We start from the raw sequence: 22,734 nt of genomic DNA on the forward strand, positions 1-22,734 counted from the left end.
CAAAATTGCAGGAAAAAAGCAGTCAGCCCTCTCCAAGAAAGAAGCCAGCAGAAGTTATTTTTCACAATACTAATACTCATTAGTACTAAAGAGAATGTCTGAATCAAGAAGTTCTAAAAACCTTCAAATTAATCAGAATGAGAGCTTGTGCACTTTTTTTGGAGAGTGGGAAGGGGAGAGGAAGAGAAGTGCTGTGTTTCAGCATGTTCCAATGACTATATGCACCAGGGTGTTGTGCTGTACTTTTAGTCAGTGTTACTTTTGGATTTTTTTCACAGAGGATTATGTGGGGCAGGGTAGACATGTTTGGATACGTTGCTCATGTTAGAACTGCCACTTCCTGCATGCACTCACAAAGGAGTTTCAGAGGCAACACCTTGTTGCAGTTACTAAAAGTTTACTGATGCAGCACTCCAGAAACAATACTCTCATCTTGAAGACACAGACCGCGACAGCTAGTGAGAAATCTGAAGGCAATACTAACAGGACACTTCTGAACAAGACGAGTGCTCTTTCTGCCAGAGGCATTATTTTTATGAATCCAAAGCCAGACTACTCAGATTTGCTCTGCTTCCAAATTTGGCTCACCCAGACAGCTGTGGAATGCTGATGTTGCCTACCAGCTCTGGAAGCAATATAGAGAGACACATGCACTTCTGAGTTTTTTAAAAAGTCATATTGTATGATTAAGAGAAATATTTAGTCCACAGATGGAACACTGCAATCCAAACACACATGCTGGAGCTGGAGGGAGGCTGAGGAGGGAGAATGGACCATTCTATGCAATATGGTCATTTCCGTAGCTGGATATGCAGCACACAGGCAGCAGGCAAGGGCTGACTAAACACAGCTGAGCCAAACAATGGAAGGCTTTGAATCCACCAGCAGCACCACTAATGTAAATAATTTGGTTAACTGGCAGTTAGTGAAGCAAGGGAAGGAGCAGTATCACTGCATTGCAGTACAGACACTGTCCTTGGGACAAGAGTGTCCTTTAAGAAAAGAAATTAATTAAGCAAGGGAAAAGTGTTGGTATCATAAACAGCAGTGAGTGAGACTAAGTTAATGAAAGAATGACCTTAAAAGGAAAGAATGAACTGAATGCTCGTAACTAATACACACCATTGCATACAACTGTGTTTGTCAGCAATTCTGTAACCACAAAATTGAGAAACTTCTAACTGTGCAAAAAAATAACTGGAATGAAACTTGGCAGACAGAATTTTGGCCTGGAAAACTGCAGAAAAGTTTGGGGGTTTATTTGCAAGAAAATTTTTGTGTGTTTAAAAGGACACAATTAATATAGAGTCTGAAGCAAACATTTAAGAGTCAAATTAACCAATAACAGAAAAGTCAGCACAATCTTGAGCACAGTCTGCCCAATAATCATGCAGACCTTTTTAAAGTAGACTATAAGTCTCAGAAATCTCAAGATAGATACAATTTATCTGCTTTTCAAAGAAACTAAGTGTACATTTCATTATAAGTATTCCAAGTGTTAACAAATGTGAAGGAAGTCAATCCATGTCTGAAGGTATACAAGCCATACTCAAGATTTTATTATTTTTTAGAAACAAGCTAACTTTTTAAAATTCTATCATCATTACTTCTGATCTTACTACCTTCACAAGAACTGTCTCCTAGAATCCTTACCAGGAGTAAGGGGTATTTGCTCAGATATTAAACAATAACCAAATAAAATAAAGGCTGTGTATTATTAGCAAAACTAATATCTTTGCTTTTCTTCAAAAAGAAAGTACAATTAAAATTAACTCCATCCACCAAGATAAGAAAAGTACAGAATTCAGGGTGTTCAATAATGTGACATTCCTTTGCGGTTTACTGTTAAGGTCAGAAACATATAAACTATGTTCAAAATGGAATCTCCCCATCATTAATGAACTTTCCTGCATGGCAAACTCAAAGGTCAATACTCCTTTTTTAATTTTTTAAATAACTGAGATTCTTATCTGATAACAGACTTCAGAAACTGGAGCCTTAAAAACATCAAACATCACCATTTATGTACCCAGAGCAACCCAACAATGTAACAGCAAAGGCTCGCCTAGTTTGGCCCTTATGACCTAACTGCTTCACTGAATGAAAATGTTGCTACATCAGTTATCTCAGGCAGCTCTTCAGAAAGTATTGTGATTCCCTGCATTCTGCCTTCATTCACAGGAAAATAGCTCAAGAATTTCAGTATTCTGAGGAAGATGGCAAGGGCAGAGTAAAGTGTACTAAATTCTCCTCCTTATCCGTATGACTTTTATCCTTTCAGGATTTAAGGTTACATCTGCCATTGCAAAGAGTGAACAGTAGCAAAAGACAAAGAGCGGAAAAAAAATATCCCATTTGTTTGAATGCTTCACATCCTCCTCCAGCCCTAGCCAAGGTTTGTTTAGGTCTCATTACAGATGTGTTCACATTCTCCTGCCCTAGGTTTGTCCTCACCACAGGTCTGTGGGTCACCAGGCACAAGAGTGTCCTATTCTCATGTAGGCTAGAATCATGTAGGTGTTAGTGTAATGTAAACAATAAATGAGATCTAGTAAGCAGACAATTAGTTTTTCAGGGAAAAACCACCAAAAACCTAATCAAACAACAATAACATTTAGCTAGATTAAAAAAAACTTGAGAATACAATGTAAAAAGCAACTGCCCAACAACAACAAACTAGCTGAAACACCTGATCTTTTCCATCCTTTTCTAATCCCTAAATTCTCTGATCAGAGTCCATTATGCAGCCTGTTCAGAAATAGCACCTTGTAGGATGGAGTACAGACTGTGACAGGGAACACTGCTCAGCTAAATCCAGCAAAACACAAACCAGCAGGTTCCATCAGATAACCTGATAGAGAAGATAACAAATACCGCCAGACATGGCATGGGAAGATGACCTTTAGGCCAAAAAAAGGAGCAGGATGTGTTCCCAAAACCAAGCATTCACCAAAGTCTTTACAACACAAAGAACATGGATATCAGAGAATGTTACCTTTGAAAAATAATCTGAGTGTAGAAGTTGGCAATTCCTTCTGAAGAATGAAGCCATTTTCATACCTTATGCAAAATCAGTCATGTATCAATACTGCAGTCTTACAATAGATTTTTTCCTGCACATTTCTGTGCTACAATTGTTGTCTTGCATTAGGAAAGCTTATGAGTAACATCAGCCACAGATTTGTTCTCTTATTCAATAAAATATATATACACACAATCCCCTCCCTGCTTTCCTCTAGTGAAGCTGCAAGAATTTTTAATTTACAAAAACTACACAAGTAGTTATTAAAGAAAATAACAGCAAGAAGAAAGTAGGCCTTTATTTTGACAGGAGGAGTGGCAAGATCCTAAATGCTCCTGCAGAGGAAGAGTCCAGTCTTGAACTAGTAAAGCTTTTGCCTCTAGTAGATGAAAGATGAATATAAACTTTTACCTAAAGGTAAGTGAATATAACTGCAGGCATACCTTTGGACTCATCAGGTTGGTTCTACCACAATTTCCCCTGGACTGATGTTTCAAAGACTAATTCCCTTCTCTTACAATAGGGTTAAACAAATTTTTCATATGTTGTCCTAGTAAACGCACTAAGAGGCTCTCGCCTTTGATTTCAGTCAACCATATTTTTTTTCCTTTCTCCTTTTTTTCCTTTTTAGACAAAAAAAATTTCTCTTTTAATTCCTTCCATATTAAATTGAGGGATAGATGTGATTAGGGCAAGATTTACAATGATTACTGCCTAAAGAAAGCCCTCTACAAAAACCCATTCAATCTGAGGTTCTTTTGAGCAACAGATTATACTTTCAAAATTTGCATTACAAGGACAATACTTTGCACTTTAAATTCTTGCTTTAAAAAGACCTGGGTGCTAAAGTATTTCAAAGCTAACAAAAAGATTAAGCACCATGAGGCTTTTGAAGTAGGCAGCTTTCCCTTTTCTTAGTACAGGAAAAACTGAGGGCAAGAAAGGTCAATCAACAGACCTAACCAACACTCTGAAACAAAACCAGGTTTCCTGACTTGTTTACAGCTACCTAGTGTTGAATATCTAAAACCTGAATAGCAGAGCAAAGGGACAGTATTGAGTTTAAGTGCCTGCCAGAACCAAGAGCGTTAATGTGAGGATGCTGATAGGCGTGAAAAAGTTTCATCTTCAAATCAGAAAACCCCAGTGCATATGATGGAGAACAATCAAGACACCAAACAGAAGAATGACCATAGCCCTATCTGAGAACAACAAAGAATTAGAAGCTGAGCTACTAAGAACACTCTTTTCTATTATACAATTTGAACCTCAGTTCTCCACAATTCAGTTGTGTCTGATCAACAAATCCAGGGATCCTAAAGGAAAGCTAAAAATCTTTCTAAATACACTCCACTCCAGGAAGGACACCAGACTAAACACAGAAGAAGCTAAGCTAAACCCTCTGTTCCAAGAGGGCTGACAAGATCATGCATAAAGCAGGACTGCAAATGAAATATGGAGTGTGTATATCTAGAATATAGCTAAGCGAGAGGGCCCTTCCTACATTACCATCCCAGGAAACTCCACAATCAGGACATGGCATAAGGGTGGGAAAAAGAGACTACAGTACCTGGTTCACACACTTAAATACCAGGCACTATTTGGCAGACTTGCAAAGTTAAGTATTTCCAGACTATCTATTAGGTGATGCTTACACCAGCAACAGAAATTACTGCTTCAGAATAAAAAAAATTGTTTAACAATCAATCCACTGATCTACATAGTTCAAAACTTTAGGCTGCACTCCTGTCTTTAAAGAAAAAAAGGCAAAAAAAAAAAGCATCAAAAGACTAAAGATGGCAACAAAATAAAGTCTCCTCAGGCAGGAAAGTCATCAATATGACTAAAGCCTTGATGATTGTTACCATCTCTCCTTGCCCAAAGATAAAAAAGGCTCATTTGCAAGTACTCCCTTTTTTCCCCTCAGTGAGAAGAAAGAAGGAAAGGCAGAGATAATTTAAAGTTAGAAACATCTAAGTAAGTCGTTGAATTTGGCTAAATTTGTGGCAAACATTTTTGAGATTTATGTTTACAATAAGGAAATCTAAGCCAAAAGCCATCCAAAAAGTACTGCTCCCCCAGATGCCATTACTATTCAAATGTTCTTTCAACACATCCTAAAGATTCCCAGAAAAATTCAATCCCATGAATTTAAGCAATAATCAGTTCACTTCCTAAAAGTTCAAAAGGGAATTTTTGAGAAATAATGGAACACAAATAAGAAGGGAAAGTGTCTACATTTAGGTTCTGTGTAATTTGGGGCAAATATGCCAAGTTGGATCTGGTTAGGTCTTTAAATTCTAGGTTGAGAAACTGATCAGTTGAGCTGCCTCAGTAGCACAGAAGTGTAACATATGAGGATGGTACATGTGTGGGATGAGTTCTATTTTCTGAACTGCAATTGAAGACAAATAGCTATTTGACCTATTTGAGGTGGTATGGTTGACCCATATTGGTGAGTTCCAAAACAGCATTTAAAATTTGTTAAACTGTAGCCTAAATGAATTACTTTAAGCAACATCAAATCAGTCAAAAATCACACCAAATTATTCTACTAGGAAGAGAAAGAAATTATAAGCCTGACAATGATCAAGTGGTTGCCAAGATACACATTTCTCCTGCAGTCCTTAATACCGTGCTCTGCTCAGAGCAAGACTGACAAAGGTCTCCAAACAGAAACATGCAGCACGCTTCTATTGCACTGAAATAATTGAAACAGGTATTTGCCAATTCAATGATGTAGTGAACTGTTCCACCTGCAGGGACTTAGGGAATCCCAAAGCAATCACACTGGAAGTGATGACAATCAGAAGCTTCTTTCCTTCACATGAAAAGTCAAAATGTAAGACAGTCAAAGTAAAATTTTAAACATCCTCATTACTATTCCTGCCATCATATATCACCTACAGATTCTACATGAAGAAGATTCCCAATTCACCAGCACTAGCTTTTAAGGAAAGAGCCCTGAACCTTGGTAAGCTCCCTGTCAGAAGCAAATCCTGTGTCTGGTCCCTGAATTACTATCCCCAACACAATCACCAACAATACTGATCCCTCCCACTTGCAGAAGCTCAGTATTTCATCCAACACACCAGACATCTTGGTAACACACAGATAAAAAAAGGCAACAGTTACTTTGTAGAGTGAACTCAGGAAGGAAAGCTAGAAAGGATAAAAATCCAGCACATGGGTGAGCATTACTCAGAAAACAACTGCCATCTCTCTTCTTCTTGTGTGACCTCTAAGGATCAAATACCTTGAAGGTATGACACTAGAAACTAAAACTGGCAACCACTGGAGACCTCAATCTGTGGACTTGTACTCAGTTATGGTGCTGTGTTCATGACCTTAGAATACCTTCAACATCACCACAGAGATTTTCTAAAGTCCTCTCTATGCAACAGGTTACAAATATCACCTGTGGTACAGACAGAGCTGCAAATACTCATCTCCCTTTCCCTTGCACATCCACTTATCAAAAAAACCCCAACCTAACAGAATTAACCATGCCATTATTCAGAGGTAATATTCAGTCCTCTCTTGCAAAGCTGGTCTACTTGACATGCATTTAACTAAACCATGAAGAACTGCTCTCAAATTTCCTGTAGTTCTGGTAGCTACCACTCCTATTTTGATACTGAGAGAGGCCTCCTAAACCTTAAACCTAGCTTTCCCAGCTACATATCAATCTAACACCACCTGCAAGATTTCTATGTCCAACTGTATTTTCCTCTTGCTACCAGACCACTGATACAAAACCAAAAAAGGTAATACTCATCACGTCTTTGAAAGGCTGGGAACTCAATGAAGTAACAAACTACCAGTCAAAGCAATCAGGAGCCAAGAACTGGGTTTTCAAAAATACCTATGATCTCCAATATATGTGGACCAGAAGTTATGGATGTCACAGATTGTTTTAAGAGTTGGACTGTGTTTACTTGCAGTACAATGAGTAAGCTGAACACCTAGTAATTAGCACTTGGCAGAAAAGCTCTGTTCAAGACAGAGGCTTTAGGAAATACAGTCAGTTCAAGACCAGCAGCACAGTGCAGCCACACTTTCAAAGTCATCCACACATTGGAAAGATCAACACACATCAACATTCATAAGCCTGCTAAGAAGAGTCCTCTCCCAAGAACCCCCTGAACGTAATTTGTTTACTACAGGGAAGAATTTCTATACCTCTATATTTTGCTTCCTGTTTAATGAGCTAATCACTAGATGATTCACTAATATCTAACAACATGTGTTCCTTGTCCACAGCTTAGGAGTTTGCTTCTCTAGATTCTCAGCCTTATTGCAGCATGAAGATCAGTTTAAAAACATGTGATGGTCATTAACAGGACAAATCAATATAATTTTGATCTCAAAAACTTCCACATATGTAGATGTAAGTGGTGGGTCAGAGGGAACATAGGAAAAGAAAGTATTAAGAGTACAATGATAATATTTTCTTAAGGGAAAAAGCAGTCTTTTCATTTCAGTAAAAAGAATGAGATGGTCATGGAGCTGCATGGAAAAAGAGAAGGGAGATCATGAGTACCTAACAAGTGCTGAAATTACACAGCCTTTGCTTGAGATATATAGGCACTCCAACTTGCTGAGTTCCCCCCAGCAATTCTGTAACAATATTTTTAATACATATTTTATTGTAAATAGTTTAAGCAGCACAGACCTCCCTCTTGAGCTTTCTTTTAAAAAGGCACAGCTTCCAGACCCCATCTAGTGGTGTGAATGCCTTACAGCAGTCTCCTCAATCAAAACCACATTTAGAGCTTTTCAATGCACTCTTTTTAAAGAAGAAACAATACAGATGGTTTCAGTTTAACGTCCACCTGAAGGAATAGAAATACTTACACACTCTAAAAATAGAAAAATAAGATTTCCAGACTCCCTAGTCAGCTTATAATTGTAGAATTATATTAGTTCTGCATTTATAGCACTTCATATAGCTATTTCTGAGGAGCCAATCCACCACATCCAGATCTTATTAGTATACTGGGATAGGAGGAGAGAATCTCAATTGCTGCACTAAATCTGAGACAGCAGAAATATCAAGCTGTGAATGAACTTTGGGAAAACGCAAAATGAATCCGCCTCTGTATCCTGACTCAGTCAGCAAGACTAATCAAATTATGATTATTTGAAGTGAGCTAAACTTTCCACAATTCAGACTGTGCAACTGTCTCTAAATTTCTCCATGCATGCCAAGAAATGCTGGCTTTTCAATCACCTCCTTCACTGTGGCAGCCAAGCATAAAGCACTCCCAGCTTCCTATTAGACAGTTAACCAATTCCACGGCACATTAATAAAATCTACTCAAAATCAGGACTTCTTTCCTAGCCCTAAAAGTATTCAATTTAAAATTTTTAGGGGTGTTTAATGGTGCCTAAAGAAGTGGACAAAACCAATTTTCCTGGCTGGAGGCATACAACAGCAATCTGAGACAAATTCTCCCATAACTCAATTGGAGAAGAGCCATGTAAAAATCCTCAGATTTTCTGGATAAATAAGTAAATACAGCTCATTTGTTCCTGTCAAGCAATGGAATCTATATCTGAATTCTCTAACCTACAAGGACATGACTGCTCTATTCAATGTTTTGAAAATGTAGAGCTATTAGCCTAAAACTACACAATATTCCAGTGACTGATGCACAAGTTTAGAAGTTAATAGCAAATCTCTCCTTTTCTGATAGTCCATTATCAAGCTGAACAGCATCAAAGAAAAACTATACTTCCTCTGAGAAGTCTTTGCTGATTAAAATCAGATATTCAACATCAAGTCTGATCCCCTTCAAATGAGTAAAGGCCCCCCAATTCCTGTGAGTTTTATCAAACCTCACCTATCTCTGTAAAAAGCCTCTACACACACAGTGCTGTTGGCTGTAATGTGTATTGTGTGAAAATATTGCTAACTACAATGTGAAGGTATTGCTAACTATAGTACTGCTACTGGCCACAAACAGCTAGTCTTCGGAATTCCAAGCTTCTCACTTGCTGGATCTTGCAGACAAGCAGCAGCAAAATTCCCCAGAGCAGCCTCCAGTTATGAAGCAAAAAGTAGTGCCTGCATTACCTAACTCTGCCTCCATCTGAGAACAGACAGTAGTTGGGACCATGAGTTTTACAGAAAGTGTTATACCAGCAGCAAGTTATTAACTACACGTAACCATTTCCCATGTCCCATATTGGTAGAGCGCTGTGGTCCAGCCTAGCCCACTGGGAGTTAAAATTTTGGCAACCCACAGTAAACACTTAAAAGTATCTAAACTTCTTCCCCTTCTTTGTACTCATTCAACCTCTAATCAAAACTGCACTACCACAGAATGTGACAAAGCAGGCAAAGTTGAAATGATCTGGTACTTTCTATTGGCACCACGGGTGGAATGATAGGAGTGAAAATCTTCCACAGTGGCCTCAGTGTTATGATGGCCTACATCAATACCGAAGGACTGGAAGAATTTCCCTTGATGGCTTAAGGCATAAAAATCCCTCACAGGTGAAAATCATATGCAGCACTGTAGATAAAAAAGTAGACTAGGGAAGAAACAGACAAACCTAGCAATTTTTTATTGTTGCTATTTGTTGTCATTGTATTGCAAAGGTCCCATATTGTTGTCTCCTTAGTACAAGAGTTCCATACCTCCTTGATGTTTCTCATAGGCAGCTCCTCTAAGCACTGACTCTTCTCACAGTAGCCAACTAACTCCAGTTCCCCCTCAACCAATCCACTCTTTTATAACACTCTTCTTATTGGCTACAGCTGTGGCCAGTTAAAGTCAGGCCTACTCCTAATCTTTAATAATTAACCCAGCTGCAACTCTTTAGGGGGTAAGATTACTTTCTACACTACCTTCACCTTCCGATATCCTATCCCCCTTCAGTGATTTATACATTATGCTATTCAACAATCCCAGCAAAGATTCAACAATCAAATAAATACTTGTCCCTCAAATCATGTCCCTCAAAAACTTCTATTCCTTCATCCTTCCTACACTTCAGGAAGAAATATAATCTCTTGGATACCAAAGACAATATAAAAGAGAGCTACAAACATGTAGGGAAGCAAGAACTTTTACCATTAGCAGACCTTTTTGACAGTGAGGAAAGCATCTGATGCAGTAGCCTTCCTTTGCTGTGCTAGTGGCATGCTTACAAAGGCAGTTTCCTGTTTATGCCTAGATTATGGAGAATTTCAGGGCTCTTTAACCCTTTCTTCCTATAAAACTCACCAATCAAAGTGGTTTTGGCAGATCCTACCTGCAACTACAGCATCCTTTATTATTAATACAAATATGGAAAATATTCACAAACTTCCTCACATACCAACTTCAGTTTTATGCAGTCTATCACAAGTACTTACAGCATTATGTGGATTACTTTATCTTTAGCAAGAACTAGTTTTACCCCCTGATAATTAAGTGTATTTTCTCCAGAAAAGTCTGTAACAAACTGAAATACACAGATAGATGTGTAAATTCTGGCTTCCACTTCCTCACCAGAATGAGGATTGTATCTTTACTGTTCTAAAATTAATTTCTTTTTCCTCATATGACAAAGTGAATTGGCCACAAATACATTAAAAAACAAATTCCAGCTTTCTAGATTAGCAAATTAGATCTACAGAGACAAGTAGAAGTTTTGTCAAATGCTCTGTTACTTTAAATAGACTAAAAATTCAGTATAATTTATTTAAATATGAGAGATCCTGACTTTGGCAGCCCACTAGCAGGACACATATCATTCTGAAGAGTCCTCTTTCCTGAGAGTTTCATGGGGAAAAAATCTGCAGTGGCAGCAGAGTGATTTAGAGCCATTTTCTTTTCCCAAGCCAAGCATACACCCTTCTCACTGTGTTTTGGACACATCTCTGATCAAGCAAAGGAGGAGAGCTAATGGCTGTCCCAGAAAATGGTAGCTGAAAGTAGACTTAACACCTGCATTCATTTATGTTACAGCTGGCATGCAGCCAGACTTAACCCACCACAGATTTTTATGATGGAAAAATGAACATTCACAATCTGAAAGACTGAAAAAGCTTAATCTCTCATGCATGCCAAAGTCTGGTACCAGACATTGTATACATCCAATTTAGAACCCAGTCTAACATATTTCCAACTGTAACCTAATTCTCTTAACTTATTTTTAACTCTATGAATATCTGGAAGCACATTAGACAGCCAAATGATTATACAGATGTCTGTATCTCTCAGGAAGCCATGTTAAACTCATAAGCACTGAGTAAAAAGCTGCCTTGACCACACTTTCTAGTCAGCCAATAAAAACTGAGCTGGGCATGAAAAACAAACTGTAAACCAGGCAGTGGCACCACAGCTTCTTCCAGTAGTACCAAGACAGTGCTAAATACAATGATGAGAACTTGACACAGCAATCCAAGCTAATCTGCAGTGGTGAAGCCAAGCAGGCTTTGGAGCCTTGACTTACCTTAAAAATCACTTACCTTAACACTGAAAATCTAGCCCAGTTTTAAATCAAATTAGATCAAAAGTATGAGGAAGAATATTAATTATGCAAAATAACTGATGAACAACATTGCTATTAACTTTGTTGTGCATCTTCTCTTACTAACACATATACTGACTTAAATTAAAAAAAAAAAGCAGCATGCCATCACCTCCCCAAGGGAAAGAAATAACACAGCATAAAACAAGGTCAGCCAGATCATACCTCTGAGGTTTACGGATATCCCAGAGTCCCACACCTTCCTTAGAGTTGGCAGTAGCCAGTAATCTGGGTTCTACTGGATTAAACATCACACTGTGAAAGGCTGATGGGTAGTGTGCCAAGCAGAAGGGCTCTGTTGAAAAAGTTGAAATTTCAGATAAGAACAAACAATGCATTCAACTGTTCAATGCAAGGAGTTTGGCAGCTGAATATGGAAACAGCATAACAAGATCTGAAGATATGGAGACATGTTCAAACCACTTCTCAAGCTGACACATCCAAAGCAATATAAAACCTGAAGTTTTAAAATCCACCCACGTGTACATTAATTCTGTCTAAATATGGAAAAGGACACACACTGAATTTCAAGACACCATTTTCTTTATGGAAGGTTATCAGAGTTTAAAACTAGCTATTCAAAGATCAAATACTTGAATCTTTTTAAGGTTCATTACCAAATGCTCATCTGATAAAGACTATACATGGAGGAGCTTCTGAAATCTTGCTAGTAATATATGCCTGAGAGTTTCCACAGCCCCTGCTGATTTACCCAAACTATAAATGTAGCAGAAATTGTTTCTAAGGGAAAATAATATTACAAGAAGTGAAATAAATTTGTGTGAAACTCAGCTTAAAGCAAGCTGCTAACCCTGGGGAAAAGAAGCCTACCACCTCTTAAGTGCTGTACTAGCAGACAAGAAGGGTGCTCCTCTTGCATAAAAAGAACGTTAACAGTTAGCTCTTGCTGTTCACACACAGAGTAGAAAACATGCTCACTCAGACTCTCCCTCTCATAAGACTGTGTTTGGGCGGCTATTCTGCCTTATTTATTCCATCAAAATACTGTCTCCATGAAGAGTGGGGAAAAGCCTTGACTCTGTTACCTTCTCTCTGCCTCTGTGCTTTACAGCTTTAAGCACAGTCTAATTCTCTTCCTTGTTTGTATCTTCTGTGGCATGCTGCCACTCTTTAAATCAACTAAGAAACCAGAATCAATCTCTATTTTGAGCCAGGGATTTGGCCAGACTTTCCCATTCACTGTTTGCTTTGGTGCAATTCCTGTGTCACTCACGTGCTAGGGAGACAGTTCTTGTCCCTGTCTGACCCACCAGTGCAGCACCCTTACCCCACAAGCACCTCCAGAGCTATGTGATTTTCTTCCTCATTTCCCTCATTACCACATATGAACATGGTTAAACAGGCAACCCTCTCAAATTCCCAATACCTTCTGAAACCACTGCCTATCAAGCAAATGAGACAGAATTAACATTTACTTGTCTTGTCTGTACGCTCCTTCCATGCTCTATTACAAGTTTTTTCATCAGGCATTTTCCTTCTTAGTGTTTTTTTAGCAATGATGAAAACAAAGGTCTCTGACCACAGATTAAGCTTCATGGTGTTATTCATAGACATAAGTCAAAAGTAAAAACAAGAAAAGAAGCCAACTTTTGTCATGCCAGTCTGCCCAAAGGCTTTAGAAATTGCTGCTGGTCTGCCAGCAGCTCCAAATAAGGTTTAACACCAAAACTGACCTCCTATGTTTGCATCATCAAATCAGAATCCTGCTGGGACATAAAAGGCTGTGTTATTAAAATGGCAGCCCCCACTGTGAAGCAAAGACCTACATCAGCTGAGTGGAGAGACAAACATCAGATTGCCAAAGGGGCTGGGTTTTAAAATAAACTTTAAATTTGTGTATATTTCCTTAGTCAAATCACTCACTAATCAGTCACTAATTAATGGTGCTTTTCTTCCTACCTTTATTATAAATAGATTGGCACCACGGTTTTCTTCTAAGATATCAAAAGTTGCCTTTCAGCCTGTCAAAGAGAAATTACAGGAGCTAAACTAATGAGGCACTAAGTCATTTTAATGAAAAGTGGGGGGATTGCTTTTCTATTGTTCCTTATGCTCATTCACTATTGTAGCTCTTATACACTGAAGTACGAACATGTTTCTGAAGGGAGCAGCTCAACACTTTTTAATAAAAATTATAAGTACTCATTTAAGACAGTAACAGAACTGTAAGGACTAGGGCTTGACAGTCACTGGCCAAAAGAATTATGTCTCACTTTCACCCCAGATAAACATAACTTTTCTCTTCCTTGCCTTACCTGAATTCTTCCTAAATCAATTCTATTTTCCCTCTAGAGATCTCACCTCCATGGGAAGACTCTCGGATGTCCCAGATCAGGACCCGGCCATCATCTGATGAGCTGGCAAAGATGTTGTCATTGACTGGGCTCACTGAAAGGCCATACACTGCATCCTCATGGGCAAACACATCCAAGGTCTCCGTGCTGGAAGAGAGACACTACATCCTCATTCTTCCTTCTTTTGCTATTGTTTTAGAAAGCAAAGCATTTACTGCTTTACCTACCTAGTAATACTTTGTGACAAAGTTTCTGTCATTTCATAAGAAGACCCTTGTGTTTAATTAGAGTAAAAACCAAACAGAATGCCCATGTATAGTGACTTCTTGCTATGAGGGGAAAAATAATCTCAAAATAAAACCCAAGCATTAAAAACTTCCTATACTGCAAGAGGCTACGGAACACATGATGCATTAGATTTAAGTTTGGGAGGATGTAATAGGAAAGAGAAAGAAGCCTTGGGACCTCTGGAGTAAATTTTTACAACTTAATGTAAAAAGGAAAAGACAGAAGTTCATTCTTTAATACAGTTTTTCGTTCTGTCCAAAAGTTCGTTTTGTCCAAAAGAGCAACTTTCCAGATGGCTTTTTCAGTAAGTTTTCTTAGTTTTTAGGACCAGACCTATATTTTTCCATGTAGAAAGAACAGCAAAAAAACAATAAAATAAAAATAATTCCCCCAAAAGTATATCTAGATTTCAGCTGTTTCACAGCTATTAAAAAAGAAAAAGCACATTCTCCAGTCTTTTCCAAATGTTTCAGATCATCTAAAAAGCTAGAATAGTGGTATGGAGAGGTCAAAAACTGAAATACTAAATCAGAAGATTCTGGGACTGCTTCATTTCCTTTAAAAAGCTCCTTTGTTTCTTTAGGGGAAAAACTATATATACTATCCATATATGTCATGGAAACAGCACCAAAGAGATCCTACATAAAATCAGCATTTTGCTCACATGGCAAATGATGTTTCTAGTAGCAGATCTACTAACTCTATCTCAGGGATCATTAATAAAAAAGGGGAAGAAAGCAGTAACAGAAAAAGCCATTTAAAGTTACAAAAAAGCAGTTGACAGATCAAGTGTTATCATGAGAAAGAGATTAACTTTCCATAGAAATCAATCAGAATTTGGTCTACTAAGGTTTCTTTTAAAAGATCATACAAAATAGCCTTAGAGGAAGGAATTCTGTATGGATTACAACTGGACTTTGCATATTAAAAAAAAAAACAAACTGATAACAAAAGCACATTAAAAATATGCACATATCAAAAAGACTTGTCAAAACATCTAAACAAGACACAGCAGGAAAAAATGTGTTATATAGAAAAGCAAAAATTACAAAGATCTTGTACAATCTTAAAAAGTCAGAACACAATAAACACCAGCTTCTAAAACTGACATTTCTACACTTAAGTAAAACAAGAAAAACAGAACACCAAACAAAAAAACTCTCCAGAAACCAAATACACACCACCCCAAAAAAACCAAACAAAACATCCCTTCCAAAAGGCCTAAGAAGTTAAAAACAACAACAAAAAAAAAAAAAAAAAAAACAAACCAAAAAACAACCAAACAAAAAAAACCCCAACAAACCCAAAAACAACCAAACCAAACAAACAAAAAACCCCAAACAACAATATTCCTGAGAAACCATCAGAACAGAAGACTAAGTTACTTTTGCCCAGCTTGCATGTAAGACTTATACAAGATGCAGACATAAGGCATGATGGACTGAAGGTAGATATACACTGAACAATTCAATGCAAAGGGCTTTGGAAAAACACATCAAGAACTAAGTCCATATTATGTTACTCAGGAAACTCAAAGAAATGTAAGGTTTGCTACCTCCATTCTTACATATATCTCTTCCTGCTTTTTCTTTATTTTGTTGAGTTCATGTTAAATCAATGGTGAACACTTAAATCTGTAGAAGTTATTCGCACAGACCAAAATTCTAAAGTTTTTTTACTTCAAAAGCAGTAAGCTCTACACAATGTCTAGAGAAGTCCAATTCAATATATTACCACTACTGTATTAATTATACTTTGAATAACAGCCTAATCTTGATGTAGCACAACAAAGCCCAATTCCCAACTGTTTTACAGTTTTGGCAGAAAGTAAGTGCCAAAAGCAATATTCTGCATGTCAGTGTGGAGAATCAGGCAGCTGCATCCAAAGTTTAAAAAGGAAGTTAGATAGGTCAAGCACTAGCCATCTTAAACACAGGTCAGGTGAGTCTGTTGAGAAACAAGAAGTCTGTATGTGGCAACAGTTGTTTATGTGCCAGAATAATCTACTCAGAACCTACTGTGCTGTCTGCAGGAGAGCATATATAGTTAATAATCATTCTCTTTCCTGAGGTCAAAATAATACAGAACCCAGGTGCTGAAAAAGAAAATGGGGTGATAGGAAATACTTCATTCCAGTTATGAATTTAGATAAATAAAAAACAAATTTCAGTATTAAAACACGGTTCTCCTAAACCATTAATTTAAAACAGAAAATGCCTCCAGTGAGTTGACATTAAAGGAGTTCTTGAAGCAGTGGAAACACAGTGTATTTACCTTTCAACATCATGGAGTATAACTTGTTCATCATTGCCTGAAAAGAGAAATATAAGCAATTAACACCATGTTCTAGTGATTAAAAAGCATTATTGTGAAAAAAACACAAACCACTTTTTAAAAAAAATTTACAATTTCAAAACCAATATTGGAACAGAGAAGACCAGCTCAGTGGCTACGTGGTTAACCCCTGCTCAGTTATATGAAAGGTTCCCCGTGATATCGCCAGTCATGACCAAATGCACCAACCTGTTTCATCTGCTACTGCTCAACAAATAATTCTATTTCAATATGTTACTTATCATTCTTTGTCCAGTTTGAGCTTAAGTTTTGAGATTTGCAATAAAGACCATTACATAAAGCAACAGAAGACTTTAAACTCTGATGAAAACACATCTTTCTTCCTGCTCAAAGGATGCTCCACAAAAAGAGTGTGAAAAGTGAAAAGGGATGTCATGAATGACATGCATATGGCTCCCCGATCAAATATTGCCAGATAACACTGCCAGCACTCAGGGTTTTGCAACCATTGAGAAGGTGTGAATGTGGCAGGCAATGTAATTTTTTCTGTAACAAAACAAAAACCAAAACCAAGTAACCAGACAATCTTGTCACTTTGATCACACCAATTGAATACAATGGAAGCTAACCACATGTACAGGGGCTAAGAGGGTCACAGCCACCAGGTAATTCCAATAGCTCATGCAGAGTTTTTCAAGCTATAACAACAGATTTTTTTTTTAGTCTATGTGCTGAATATTTCATTACCTAAATTTGGCACCTCCTCTTTTAAATATTTAAGGACACACACACACTTTTATATTTAATTCAGAAAAAAAAAACCCATAACCAGAAAGCAAAGTCATATTTTTATGCTCTGTATATCTTTGTAGTTGTGAAGCTTTCCTAATGCACACTAAAGACAGAGGTTCAGAAGGAGCAAGATTTCATGTTATGAACATTCTTAAATGTTCAATTGACTCAATTTTCATTTGTCCCATACATATTTCCGTTGTATTCTGCCTCAACAGAGAAACATGAGAAAGTTTCTCTTTGACAAGTGAGGTATGAGATTTTCTACAACCATTTCCTCTTTGCCCAGGCTCCTAGTAAAATTGTGCCAGTCTTGGATTACTGTAGTAACTCATCTTTTCCATGGTACAATAAACAAGGCACTTAAGTGCAAGTGTCCTTTGGTCATTAATTGTATTTAGAACTGCCCATTATATATTATTACACACTGTTCATCCCTAGTAAAACTACTCTAGTGCCTACATATTTCACCAGCAAAACACAGCTCAGTTTCTCCAATGACAAAACTTCCTCCAGCAGACACTCTTCAGTCTCCATCCAGTATGAACAAAAGAATCATTCCAGTTGTTTGGTTTCAGGCATCCAGTCATCATGGGATCAAATTCCCTTCCATCACAAGCTCCAAAATGGGAAAGAAAGAATGAGAGTGGAATAACCACTGTTTTCCTCTGTTCTGTGTGTGGGAGGAGAAAGTGGTGACAAAAATCTAACAACAAACTGGATGCTTCTGGTAAGGATTCATCCCTGCAGAAAACACCACTGCTACTCAACCCAGAGGGGGATTCCCACTTACACTGTTTTTACTTTAACACTGAAGAATTCATTCTTCATTGAGACTAACTGGGTCATAGTTGTGTACAACTGTGTCATTTATAATCTCTCTTGTTTTGATAACTGCAGTTATAACAATCAGAAAGACAGGAAGAATCTGCCATTCCCTTCAGTTAAACTTGTAAGAGTGAAATACCACAGAGCACATACAGAGGAGCACAGTTAAGGTGGCCTAAACCCCATATCTATCATATAAGCACTAAAAAAACAAATTCAATTTCCTGTAGGTCAATTTCAGCTTTTCATATACCGAATATTAAGTGCAAATAAAAAAAAAAAAGTCCATGTAGTTTACTAGGAAGGGATCTTGCATTTCAAATGTTGCTGTACTCTCAGTGTGTGTGGACAGAGAAGGGCAAAAAAATCCTCCAGAGATGAGAACTTTTTTGGGACAGTTTTTTCCTCCAGAGATTACATGCAAAACATTGTCCATTCAGTTCCTGCCTTCCATTTTTGTAATAGCTACATGGGGTGCTTGCTGCTTCAAAGCAAAGAGCTCTGAAATTCCTTGGATACAATCCAATTTGTACTGAAGTGGAAAATCCCTTCTCCTTTATTATCAAGACTTGCTTTAGAGAAAGGTCATCAGATCCTCAGTCATTAATCATTGGCAGTCATTTATTTACAGAAAAAATTGAGTTCCATGTGATTTGTGCTAGTTTACATATGCCAATTTTTAGTTTTGGGGGTTTTTAAGTATTATTTTTTAAGTATTCCAACTTCTATGATTTAAATACAACTCCAAACTCAAGTGTGGGTGACTGTGTGACAATCAGTAGATCTTAGAACCCACAATTTTAGACTTTTTAAGAATCTCCCAGAAGACCATTGAGAGAATAAATATAGCTAGCCCCATTTTACCAGCAGAGATAAAACAGATGGTACATCTAAGCCATGCAGCAAAATGACTCTTTACAAGGGATCCAAGAGTCAGACTCTTAGCCCTTGCAGATGAGCTCACTGAATCTTGATGGAGGAAATGAAAGAGTTCCTGACTCCTCCAATGGAAATAATTTCTGGCAGAGGCACAGTGTTTTTATGCAAACTGGAGGAGGAAAAAGATATGAGAACGGCCAGTTTCTCTGTGCATCAGCTGTCACAGCTCATCTAACCTGGCATCTTAGCAAAAATCCACCATAACCAATTATTTAAATCTTTAACTGCAGGTGTTAACTTCAGTAACAAGGTACAATCACAACACTCTTCTGCCTTTCCTGTGAAAACAGCAGCCTCTGACAGCAAAGCCCAATGGACAGAGGGCTGAGTTGGACATGAAAAAATACCACTCCAGCTAGTCAAGCAAGATTTGGCACTCTTCATTTCTTGAATATTCATGTAAGGTTCCATTTATCTGAATTCAAACGAAAGTAAGAGACTCTGGCCCAGAATTCCCTGGAATCACTTGTGCAGATATATTCATTTGAAGACAGCATGAACTGCTATTTTTCTCATAAAACAAACAGCAGACCCCAGAATAAGAAGATAGGCATTGCTATTTGACAGTCTAGGGGTTTATTCCACCTGAGAAGTATAACTGAATAATTTCATCCCTGAAATTTGACACCAGCTTAAGCTTTGTCATTTCTTTTTCTAAGGGATATTATAATTTTAACACAACATTGAATGATGAGAAGCTTCCACCATTCACATGCACTCAGAATCAATCTCTAGCATTGATTTACAGTTCACAAATATTGAGCCAAAAAGGTAATGAAGGGCTTTGACCCAGGAGTCTCATAGTACCCAAAGTAAGTCTAGCTGTACGTTAATGGACATACTGACAAAAGACACAAATTGTCACCTATTCTGTGACCATGTTAGATCATGGAAATGAAGTACAGCAGAAAATGGCACTCGACTGCATTGACACTTCTGTGCCTTTTTCTTCACAATTCAATTTTCCTGCCTATCACAACACTTTAAAAATCAAGTGGTGAAATGGACCTAAATTAGAGAAACTATTTCCCCAGAGCAAGTATATGTCCACTTCCCTTACCTTAGTTTTCAGACTGAATTATACTTTCTATTAAAAAGTAGATTTATATTAAAAAGTAGATTTATATTAAAAAGAAATGAGAGCATCAAAGGTTATCAGAACCCAATGTGCCAACAGCTCTAAAAGGCAGAGGCTTACCAGTAAGAACTGAAACAGGGTCTAAGAAAATATCAGCCACCAATAGATGGCAATAGTCCTTCATGAGCCATCTAAGGGTGCATTGAAATCACAGTGGCAGAAAAGATTTTCAAGCATCAGGCTTGGGTGCCAGAGAGAATGCAGGGTCTGCTCTTAGTACAGTTAAGAGGGAGTAACAAAGACAATGTTTTCCACAGTCTTCAGCACAAGTAGAGGAAGACTGGACCCAGGATTCTGATGATGGTTTGAGACAGGATGAGCTTACATCAGGGTTTGAAAAAACACATGACAAATTTGAAAATGTTCTGTTAGCTAAAGGATTCCCTGTTCTCAAAAAATTTACAATTGCTGATTAAGAACACCTTCCAGATCTCATGTGGGGCAAGATCTCACTCATTCCCTCATGGCATCTACTCCAAGGCATTCACAATACATATTCATGTGAAATCGGGGTGCTCTTCCTTCCTTACCTCCAGAGAACACTTTTGTATTGCCACTGTTAAAAGCTAGGCAGAAGATGTTAGAGTGATGCTCCCCTTTCAGCTGAACTGGTTTGACTCTTGAGTGGATGGCTTCTTCCATGTGCCAAAGTAAGACTCGGCGGTCATCCCCTCCTGGAAGAAATAAAGGAAATGTACATTACTGCCTGAGCCATGTGTAAATTGATTATAGACAAGTTATTTAACTCTGCAGCTATTCATAGAAAGCTTTGCTAAAACCTTAATTAGCATAAAAAATGTATGCCTTCTTGGATATATAGGCACACATTTACATTAAGATGTCATGCAGTCAGGTATTCAATTAAAATTAATGACAACAGAGCAATCAGCAGAAAAAGTTTGAATTAAACAGTTGCCATTCTGCCAACACATAGTGACAACCTATAGCAACCTGGAAACCCAGAAATTTACTGCTGTGTAGAATTCCATGGCAAGCTGTAGATGAATTACATGCCAAATCCACATATGCTTCTACACCAACTCCTTGTTGCCAGCATTGCTTGTGTTATTCATAAAACATGAACTTTTTCCCCCTTTCACTGACAACTATATATCCTCCAGCAGTCTTTGCAAACCCATCATGGCATAGGTTGGCTCAGGACTGATAAAGATAAAAAAAATTACTGAAGCATTCAGAAGTCTTCAGCACACACAGTTACACCAATTTTCTGACCTGTAAAGGTTAAGACAGATATTTCTGAGGTGAAATCCTGACAAAGAGAGTACCTGGAAAGGAAGTTCAAATCTCTTGCTTTACATCTTGCTGTACTCCTAATTGTTTGCCTACATGCAGTTCTCAGTTCAGAGCTCTAACAAACAGTTATATATAAAATAAATATTAGACTGCATGTGTTTCAACTGCATTAAGTTATTATTTATTAGTAAAAGAGAAAAAAATCAAGATACTCTTGTACTGGTCAGCATTCTCAGCAGCAATCTTAAATACCTGCAAAATCTGAAAAAGGTTTCTCCAAGTCAGACTCAAAATATTTTTTGTATCTGTCTTTTATAACAAATGAAAGAGAATGGCATCAGAATTGAAAAGTGACACCAGAAATATGCTGATTGCAGTTAAAACATTTTACTTATTCTTTGCACAAGCAAAAGCCTAAACTCAGAGTCTTTTGAGCTGCTATTCAGAGGACAAAGGCATCAAAAAGAAAAAAAAAATCAAACCAAAATTTCTTGGTGTGCTGTTTACTTACAAAACAAGTAAATGCATAAATAGATCTCATTACTACCGTTAATCAGATTTCTCAGAATTTTCACATCATATGTTGCTATTAAGAAATTTTCCTGTGGAACTGAGTTATGTCAAACATCCTACAAGTAAACAGTCTCTCATCCTTTGAGTCTCCTAACAGATTTTATGACACTTTGATAGACAGTACAGCAGCATGTTATGATTACCCATGCTCCATGAAATTGGGCATTCCTCCTCCTGATTTTGTACTTCACACATCAAACAAGAGTACATGATACAAAGATTTGTGATGCATTTGATAGCTACTAAGAACGAGTCAAATTTGATGGATCCAAAAATCTCACAGTAATTTATGGTCAACTAAACTGTTGGAAACTTATATTCATTTCTGTCTAGAAATAGGAGAGAAAGTTGTATTTGCACTCTTGTGATTACAGATGAGCTTATAACAAGGAGACATAGAAATACATGAGTGTTGAAACATATGACCACAATATTCAAGTTAAGATCAAGAAGCAACTGTCACACTGAACATAACTACTTCCCAAAGCTGCCCACCACCACGTCATAATGCTATCACTCCCTGAAAAAATATTTAAGCAACATTTAGCCCAGGTGAATGCCAACATTGCTTCTATCAGACTTCACTTATTGCCTTCTGTAAAAGACGTTTCAGGGCAAAACACACTAACATATTGTTGTTATTTGTTACCATAGCAAACTAATTTGCAAAACCACTGCAGAAAGTCTACGCATCTTCCTACCAAACAGCATAGCCATCTTGGTGTCTCACTTTAACAGTAAACTCATAATCATTTCCACCAACC

General features: G+C 37.6%; 1 protein-coding gene across 1 annotated transcript in view; it reads right to left on the reverse strand.

Moving 5' to 3' along the window:
- Nucleotides 1–22,734, reverse strand: part of DCAF5 (DDB1 and CUL4 associated factor 5) — a 66,904-nt gene that overhangs the window by 36,397 nt on the left and 7,773 nt on the right. The window contains exons 2-5 of the mRNA XM_064714355.1: nt 20,674–20,817; nt 16,426–16,462; nt 13,871–14,010; nt 11,714–11,843 (exon numbers count right to left, since the gene is read on the reverse strand). Coding sequence (XP_064570425.1) covers nt 11,714–11,843; nt 13,871–14,010; nt 16,426–16,462; nt 20,674–20,817 — 451 coding nt within the window. The remainder of the gene's footprint in view (nt 1–11,713; nt 11,844–13,870; nt 14,011–16,425; nt 16,463–20,673; nt 20,818–22,734) is intronic.

The sequence above is a fragment of the Zonotrichia leucophrys genome, chromosome 5, assembly GCF_028769735.1.
Source record: "Zonotrichia leucophrys gambelii isolate GWCS_2022_RI chromosome 5, RI_Zleu_2.0, whole genome shotgun sequence".
Classification (NCBI taxonomy): domain Eukaryota; kingdom Metazoa; phylum Chordata; class Aves; order Passeriformes; family Passerellidae; genus Zonotrichia; species Zonotrichia leucophrys.